At 34.7% G+C, this 9955-nt stretch overlaps 1 protein-coding gene across 1 annotated transcript; it reads right to left on the bottom strand.

Moving 5' to 3' along the window:
* Positions 1-1653: 1653 nt before the first annotated feature.
* Positions 1654-2212, bottom strand: LOC112499857 (purple acid phosphatase 2-like). The gene is made up of 3 exons (XM_025103129.1): positions 2156-2212; positions 1872-2072; positions 1654-1803 (listed from the first exon to the last, which is right to left on the bottom strand). Exons 1-3 carry the CDS (start codon positions 2210-2212, stop codon positions 1654-1656), a joined length of 408 nt encoding a protein of 135 aa, XP_024958897.1.
* Positions 2213-9955: the final 7743 nt, after the last annotated feature.

Here is a 9955-nt window from a genome sequence, read left to right as displayed (position 1 = left end):
AGAATTTATACGCTAATTTCAGTGTAAGAAATGCCGTTAAAAGTTTTAGAGAAGTTTTTTGTAAAAAAATGTCTCTAAAATGTTGCATCAATTTTTAGGAACACTTTTTTAAGCTTCTCTAAAGATTCATAAAAAAATTAAGATTTTTAAAATTAAATAAAAGTATTTAGTTACCCCTTAAAAATGTATCTAAAAGATTTATATTAAAAAATAAATTAAAATTAAATAAAAAATATGATGATCTAAAAGATTTGTATTAAAAATAAATCAAAATTAAATAATAAATATATGAATACCTTTCTCTTCTCTCTTCTCGACCTCACGCCCTCACTTCTCGTCGCTCAATCACAGACCTCACACCCCCACTTCTCGTCGCTCAATCACTGACCTCACGCCCTCACTTCTCGTCGCTCAATCACACACCTCACGCCCTCACTTCTCGTCGCTCAATCACACACCTCATGCCCTCAAATCGCTCAATCACGCCCTCAAATCGCTTGAGTCTGTCGAATCATGTTGATCATCTCCATTGCTTGAATATGTCTTTCTCTCTGTATCGATTGCTCGAACAACAGGTACACAATCTTTAGAAGTTACAGCGGTCCCTTTGTTCTATCTACCTGGTGTTATGTCTTAGTTATCTCTTCAATTTTTTGTTAAAATTGTTTAAACTATCTCTCTGTTCTTGCTATTGATTCAACATAGTTAGGTGTATTTAGTGAGGGTTTGTTGCAGATGCTTAATTTACGAAATTGAATATGGTCAAAGATTGAAGTTCCTTCTATTAGAACTAGAAGGGTACTCGTGCATTGCATCGAGACACATCTTGATTTCAATGCTTTGTTTTATTCTTTTTTTATATCAATATAATACAGCTTTATGTGGTTTTGAAAAAACGATAATGTTTTTATTTTTGAATATAATATAAATTTGAAAATATCACAAAATTTTGAAAAATAATTATATCGATATCAGTATCAAATTAATATTTTTAAAAGTTATTGTGTTTCGGTGTAATTTTCTTAATTCAATTTTTTTAATTATAATTTAATTTAGATTTACTAACAAAGAAATTTAATTTAGGTTTAATAATATAATTTTTATATAGATAATAACTAAGTATTCTGTAAGAACTCAATGATTATCCTAATTATATTTTAAATATTTTATATTTAAAATAAGATATTTATCCAAAATTTGATTATGTTTATCTGCAGTTAGTTACATAAATTCAAATATGGAGCTTTAGTAAGTTGTACTTATGCACAATTTACTTGTAATCTTAAATTTTAAGTAATATGCATCGATAAACAGTACTTCGTTCATAAAAAGTGGTTTTTAAGAATTTTTGTCAAATGCTTTATAATATAGTATAAACTGAGTTGAGTTTGTTGTCTAATCAATTGGTTGTATATGTAGAAACTATGGGAAGGGAATAAGCTTATATCATTTTTTTTACGTGTTTACATATGATTGCTGTTACAGTTCTTGATTTCTGTTATAGCTCAATGAAAGTTGGTTTCTGCTTAAATAGTCACATAAAAGCTGTTTTCCTGTATACTTTCCTGTATACATGTATATAGATAGATCAAAGTGGCCTAATAACACTATAAATATCAACTACAGATGTATCATGAACACACAACATAGTTTTTACAGCATTAAAAAAGATCCAATTGTAGCAGCATAGGGTAGATGGTGGCTGCATAATTTGTTTATAAGTCCGACGGCTGGAGGAGTCATGAACCAGAACCTCCTTACCGTTGGACTGGTTTCGATCTCGTAATAGTACTTTGTATCAAACTGCATTAAAAAAATTCAAATTAAACCATGGATTTTTTAAATTTAAACAATCGAATTGGAAATCCTACCTTTAAATGCTTGATAGTGCAATGATGAATGAATCCAGATGTGTAGTTATAATACTTATAAGTAGTGACCATGGCGGTGGCGTTGTGTTTCCGGTGGCTACTTTCGGCCCAATAAACAACGGTTTCAGAACCAGGTTCGTTTTGAGTCACCCAAGACACTATCACTGATCTTCCCACATGAGCCCCTTGAGTTATATGCACCTGCCACGAACTCACAACTTTCAAACTTGAAAGCACAAAATACAATCAAACATTAATGAGGTTTCAGGGTAAAGCAAGAGTACCTGCTGAGGAGCATTGTAGCCAGAAGGAAGAGAGAATACATCACTATCGAAAGGCATATCGGTGGATTTAGCTTTGTGGTGGTTGAGACCAGAGATGAATTGAAGTAAAAATAAAAAACTATATATATTACGAAAGGTCTTAACTTTGTGGTGGTTGAGTTTCATTTTCTGAATTGAAGTAAAAAAAAAAAAAACTACAACAAAACACAGTCAAGCAAATAAAGAAATTGACAAAAAAAAAAAAAAAAAAAAAAAAAAAAAAAAAAAAATCAAATGAGCATTTGATCAGATGGTTTTCTGAGTCATAAAAACCAGAAAACAATCATCAAAACACGTTTGACAATCTTGTCGTTCTTTGAAAGTAAAAAAAAATGCATTACGTAATAATGGGATCATATCCGATCACTAAAAAGTATTGAATAAAAATACATAAAACAAATTGTAGATAATTACCTTCAATTAAGTAGAAACCCTGGAAAGAAAAGAAACGCACAACAAAAAATAAGAAACACACAACCTCAGTTCCATCAAAAAAAGAAAGCAGAATGAACATAATATGTTACTAAACTAACCATAAGACACAACATAGACCATAGATACAAATATGGGTTTGAGGATAATAACTTTTGAACAATCGATGCGCGGGACCAAGAGTTTTGCATTATGCGGGAGTCTGGCTTCCCTCGTATTCACACCAGTAAGCATATGCTAAAATTTGAGAAGTTCCTTGAATACTCGATCCAGATATGACAAGTAATCATCAATCAAGATTGACGGTAGGCTTGGGTCTAGCAATATGCTACTAATCCTTATTCAAGATCATCATGGTCGAGTAAAATGGGAAAATTAGGAAGTCCAAGTCCTGTATCAAGAAATTAGTTTCATACATGACATCATTAGATCAACACCAACCTATAAACTCCAAACAGCTTCTAGAACTTGATATCGATATAAATTACATAAACCCATAGAAGTCTTTTAGAGAAGAAATGAAGTAAAATATACAACAATAACCGGTCATAAAGAATCCTAAGAATGACTTAAATGATTTACGTTTTTATAGAGAACTCATATGACTTAAATGATTTACGTTTGTAATACATACTGCCATGTTTTACAAAGCACAGGTCAAATTAGATGAATTGAAGTAAAGAAACAGATCTGATACCCCGTTTGAGGAATCGATAACATAGCAGATGGTGGTGGATTTGAGAAGAGAATGCATTGTATATAAAGGGGGAGATGAGATTGAACTTTGAAGTCAACAGATTTAGAATTATATTTGGCCAACCCTATATATATACATATAACTATGTAGAACAGTAAAATAAAGAACACCATTGGGATCAAAAGAAACCAACAAGAAAGAAACAAAATGGAAGGAAATAGATGGAAATATAGAATGGACCAAGAAGAAACCAATAATATCTTGAACACATTTTGTTAGTCCCCATTCTTTAGTTTCTTCTATGAACAAAACATAAAGCTAATATCTTGGCACGATCATCAACATAAAATCATTTTGTTAAAATCATTAGCGAATATAATTTAGAAAGCAACGTAGAGACCAATCTAGCTAGAAGTATAATTTCACTTTGTTAGTGAATATAATGTGAGAATTGAATTGAAGGTAGCGTGGGAGAGGCTAAAATGAGTTTACAAGTTATTTATAAATCATTAGCGAAAACTTATTATTGAACATGAACGTGATTCCCTTGAAGCTTTCCTTAAATTTTAAAAAATGTTACATCTAACACTTCTACATATTCTTTTCAGAACAACCTAATTTCTCCTTCAAAATCAATGGATTATAGCGATCGAGCGTGGATAGTAAGTAGAAATCACATAAGTCAAGAGTACACACTTGGGTTGAACAATTTTCTAGCTACTACTAGACGTCACTTGGGTTTAGATGGAAGGACGTTATGTCCTTGTAATAGATGTGAAAACACATGGCTACAACAACTCCCCATGATTCGAGCTCATATTCTACGATATGGTATGCTTGCAACATACCAAAGGTGGATCCATCATGGTGAATCTCTTAGTGACGAAGAAGAACACGACCACTTTGAAGATTCATCGAATAATGACGAAGATGATCATATTTTGAGGGATGCTATTATGGATGAAGAAGGACACATGTTTTTTAATGTTGACCGTTCAACTGAAAATGACATTGAGGATAAGTCTGATGTTAACTGTGGTCGTTTTGACAAGTTGATTGAGCAACTCAACAAGGAACTGTATCCAGAATCAGGGAATCTGACATTACTACAATATGTGAAGTTGATGCACATCAAAGTCTTGAACAAGTGGTGTGATAAATCAGTAAACATGTTGTTACAGTTTGAACAAAGTATTCTCCCATCCAGCCACAATCTTCCCACATCATACTATGAGATGAAGAAAATCTTGATGGAGATTGGGTTGGGATATCATAATATTGATGTTTGTAATCATGATTGTGCTCTGTTTATGGAAAACATGCTAACCTACTTGTATGTCCTGTATATAATCATCCTCGATACAAGAGGAACAAGGTTCCTTTTAAGAGGATGAGATATTTTCCATTAATACCTAGACTTCAATGACTTTATAGTTCACGTTATACTTCTGAAGATATGAGATGGCATGCCCAGAAACGAAAGCCAGAAGAAGGTGTGTTACGTCATCCAACTGATGGTGAGGCTTGGAAAGACTTTGACTTGACTTATCCTGCTTTTTTGACAGATTCAAGGAATGTAAGGCTGGGTTTGACATCAGATGGCTTCAACCCCTTTGGGAATATGAGTGCATCATATAGCACTTGGCCTGTAATGGTAAAATCATTGAATCTTCCTCCTTGGAAGATGATGCATCAAACGAGTTATATGATGTGTTTGCTGATTCTAGGTCTAAAATCCCCAGGTAAATTTTTTGACATTTTCATGCGGCCATTAATTGACGAGTTAAAGACTTTGTGGATTGGAGTAACAACATATGATGCCATTAGTGGAGGTATGTTCAATCTTAAAGTTGTTGCATTGTGGACAATATCAGACTTTCCTGCTTATGTTTACTTGTCTAGTTACTCCACAAAAGGACACTTGGCATGCCCCGAATGTTTAGAAAACACGCATTTTCGTAGTATCAGAAGAAAAACATGTTATATGGGGCCGAGAAAGTGGCTACCTTCTGGTCATCGATGGTGAAGAAGTAAACATGTTATTGGGACTTCACAATTGAAGTTCCTTAACACTCAGTCTTATACTTTGGAATGGTACATTCTCAACAATTGTCATGAATATATCAAATCGTATCTAGAGTATGTTTTCCTTTTCCTTATAATGATTGTTTATATTATCTAAACCAAACAACTATAATGTACTTTTTTTATTTGTAGTGAGCATATAGACATACTAAAACAAAACTTTAGCAGTGATTTAGAGCAACTATAGTCAAGGACTTTTCCTGCATGGTTCAAGATGAAGGTAAAAATGGACCATTTGTCAAGAACATGTTACACATTGTTTTAATACTATTATTAACTAAATGATTTTTTATAGATGGAGGGACTACGTCATGAGGGTTCAACTAAGGCAACAGATGATATGTATTCTTTGGCTTTTGGCCCATTTGATCGATATACTAGTTGGATAACTTGTATCGTAAATGGTGTACGTTTCCATTCACATTGTAGCGATGTTAAACTTTAGATTTCAAAATTGTGGAATTTTTGTTCCAAGCAACCATGATGGCGAGGAAGTAGATTTCTATGGAGTTTTGTTAGAGGTTATGGCGTTATCATATATACTAGGTAGAAAAGTGGTCGTCTTCCGATGCAAGTGGTATAACATTGACAAGAGATTGAGAAACATTCACTGTGAGAATGATTTGACAAGTATTAAAATAAGTTCTAAGTGATACGTTAATGATCCATATATTTGACAAGGGTGTTGCTGAAGAAGGCAACCTTAAGGTATTGTTCCAACCCTTAGAGCCTTTAACAAATGAGTCCTCAAGCCTTATCACCATAACTTCCATGTATCAACTCTCCATCCCTACCACTACTTGCGGTCAGATGGAGGAATAGCTCCCTGAAAACCCATCCCCCAACGCTCCCACCGACCAACAGATGTCTCAGCTGAGGGAGTCACTCGACCAAACTAGAGTACAAATTCCTCTTCGTACCTCTAGTTGTGGTGAGTTCAACTTCCTGACAGAAGCTGAAAGACTCGAAGCACTTAAGGCCGAGGAAGAACTTAATCTTCAACGTAAACAGACTGAGGACAGCTTAAAGTTGGCCAAGTCTCTTGCTGCCAAAGTTCTTCCAAGGAAGAAATCCAAAAAGATGGTGAATGTTGTCCAGGCCCAGGTTAAGCTTCTCTCTATTGCAGAAGCTGAACGTGAAAAGGCAGTGATGCTGGCCGAACACGATAGAAAATGGAGCGAAGATCGTCTACACAAGAGAGTCAGCCCTCATCCTATTTCAAACGTCACCATCAGTGTACAGATGAAAGACGGTGGATTGCTGGTCTCAATGCTCATCACCAGGGATAACCTTGATGCGGTCACCGAGTATCCTTCCTACCTCAGAGAGTATGGCTACAGTGAATGGCCGGAGATCCGCCAAGCCATTCAGCACTCAAAATGAAGACATAAGCTGATTATCGAAGACATCATCAATGATATGATCAAAAAGATGTCCAGGTATGTCGCTGTCCCTGAAAATCCTACTCTGAAGAAAGGTGGAAGAAGAAACATACCTTCAAGTCCTAATGACGGACCAACCCTGAGGAACGAACATGAAACAAAGTTCACCTTGGATGAAGTCCTGAAGGCTACGAAGAAGTCGGACATTTCTATGTTGAATCTCTCATTGCCAGCGAAGGGTCCTTACATACCCAACATTGTGCACATCAAGCCTGAGTTAGAATTTATCTTCCTTGACTATGAAGGTGAAGTCAGCTTCCAAAGAATGTCTAAGTTACATTTATGCCCATTGAAACATCTCGCGTACATTAGATATTGGCTAAATGATGATATATATGGTGAAACGATGGACATCAAGATCAGAAAGGAATTTCGACGTCAAAAGGAGCTCGGAGAAGATGTACCTGGCTACATCAATCTGAACAACTTAGATTAGTTATTTTTATTTTGTAATTTGTCTTTCACTGTATATCTTTTGTATTCTATGTCTACTTTCAGTGTTCAACTTATATGTTGTAAGTCTAAGAAATGTACTGAAAAACTTGTAATATTTCCTTTGAATTAATATAAGTGTTTCATTTACATCACTGGAAAAGATCCCTGAAAAGAGTAATAGGGACACATGTCTATGAGTTTCAGTGTTCTCTTACATTTACTGACAATCTATAAGTCAGTGAACTTGCTTTCAGTTTCAGTTTCAATTTCCCTTCTTATACCTTTTCTTAAACTTGTAACTTAAGAGAATTTATAAAGTAAAAACTGACTCACTGAAAAAAGATCTCAGAACAGTTAAAAGGGACATATACTTTATATGTAACTTTTTCTTACTTTTATTTAATAAGGTAACTTTCTTTTTGTTGCTTTGTTATCATCAAATAGGGGGAGATTGTTGATCCTCTCTCTCATTGATTAGATGATTATCCATTTTTACCTTTTACGAAGTATTTTGTTTATGTCTTTCAGCTCCAACAATCATCACTGAGTCTGTTCAGTGAGAGTCTGTTCAGTGATCGCCGAGACATGTATTGTAAATCCTACAGCGATAGAGATACTTCAAGAAGACAAAACTCACACCAAAGAACCTTCAGCGAAAGTCGAAGACTGAAACTGAAGATTAGAAACTAGCGCGTTCGTGATCTGAAGCGGCATTCAGTGATTACAACCTGGTCAATATATGTGTGAAGTCTGCCCAAGCCTCAGCGAATGCTGAAGAGACCATTAGTGTTATTCCAATATCCAGTGATCAAAAGAAGCTTGTTGTGCAAGAATGCTTTTGTCTTGTCCTTCCACACAAAACGGACAAACCCATACCCTTTCTAAAGTATAGTACGATACGGAGACGATTAGTTGACTCTATTACCTACCAACTCCATGAAAGGATGTCTACTCATGAATATGATTTTGTACTATTCACTATAACAAAGGACAAGCTTTTCTCTAAAATCTTGACGCGTGTTCAAACCCTAATGCATTGCATTAAATGTGCATTTAATGCAACGAGTATAAACAGATGAGTATTCTCTGCATGCAAACTACATGCATACACACAAGAGATCACACAGATATATAAGAATACTTACACTTATCTTCAAGCAAGTTGGAATCCCTTTCAAGTATTCTAAAAGTTCTTACCCAGAAAGAACTTATTTCCATCTTTATCTTAACAGCAAATCTTTTCTCTTTGCTAAGATCATTTGTATGTAAACTTAGATTGTTTTAGATAGGTTATCTTTACCTTATCTATTTTCGCATACAATCTTGTAAAATCTGTATTAATCCTTCTTTATCAATATATATATTTTAAATTTGAAAAGTGTTATATGTTTGTATTCATCCCCCCTTCTACAAACTGCTTCTAAAAAACTCTTGTAGACCCTAACGGGACCAACATAAATACTTGGTTCAATGGCTTATTAATAACATACAGGAAATACCTAGTCCAATGTGCACAATGTTATCCAAATGTTATCGATGTTTCATATTTTAAATACATGGTTATCACAATATGCACAAAGAAGATAACAACACCTGTTAGACCCCATCTTGTAAAAGTGTAAGTAAGAAGTCTCTTACTCTAGTATGTAGGACTTAGTCTTTTGAATCAGTCTGGACCAAGAGCTCTTATGCATAAGACATCAAGAGACAGAGCTCTTACTCGAGCGCCAAGTGTCTCATATATACAGAGCTCGCGCTCTATTCCATGGAAGATCAGGCCTTAAGCGCCAAAAAGGTTAAATGTTTGATGCAAAGCTTCACTCCAGACATAGAGCCTCTTCACAGTACATGCAGAGCCTCTTAGTCTCCTACTCCCATGGAATGCGCGCACAGTTCAGACTTTCCCACAAGAACAGATTCTAGGCGGCTTGACTCAGTCCGCTCCACTTTTCAAGGAATGTGAATGATAAGGATGCGGAACAAGATCTCAGAGTTTCAAGCCAAGATACTAAGAGATTATGTTTAGCTTAGTCATATATAAGGAGACATCCTCCTCAGGTTACAAAAGAACTGAAAGTGCCAAATTAGACTATAGTGAAACCTTGTGAGAATACAATTAGATTGAGAGTTTCATTATTTATTCTTCTCATCTAAAAAAAGCTTATGACGTACTCAAGTTCATCTTGCATTCATAATTTTATCTTGAATACCTTGTTAGACCTTTCCAGTTACACAGTTTTTATTTCACTCATATTCATTTATCTGTACTTTTTGAAATTAAGAGTAATTGGTATCATAGTCTGCTAATCAAATCAATTGATTAGTCAATCGATATCCAAAAGGATACTTCTCTTAATTTGGTTATTCATTTTAAAAGAAAATGTATTTTATTCCGATCTTTGATCAATTCTTTTAAAAACGTTTGCTTTTCATTTTCTCAAAATCTGTCAAAAACTTGACCATTCTCACTTTCTTGTCAAACTCTTTTCAAATCTTTCAAAGAAATATCTAATCAATCATGGAACTCCATGTACAGTGCCGGTTCCCTCACAAAACCTCATACTCTCACTCGGGAAGAATATCCCCAATGAAAGATTAGGATGAACAAATTATATGAAGGTCTCGACCTTGAATTATACGAGTCTATCTTAAATAGTCCTTTTGTACCTA

The sequence above is a fragment of the Cynara cardunculus genome (genome assembly GCF_001531365.2).
Source record: "Cynara cardunculus var. scolymus isolate 2C chromosome LG 17, CcrdV1, whole genome shotgun sequence".
NCBI classification, from domain to species: Eukaryota; Viridiplantae; Streptophyta; class Magnoliopsida; order Asterales; family Asteraceae; genus Cynara; species Cynara cardunculus.
Note: the sequence above shows the minus strand (reverse complement) of the source record. Positions and strands in the feature narration are given on the sequence as shown.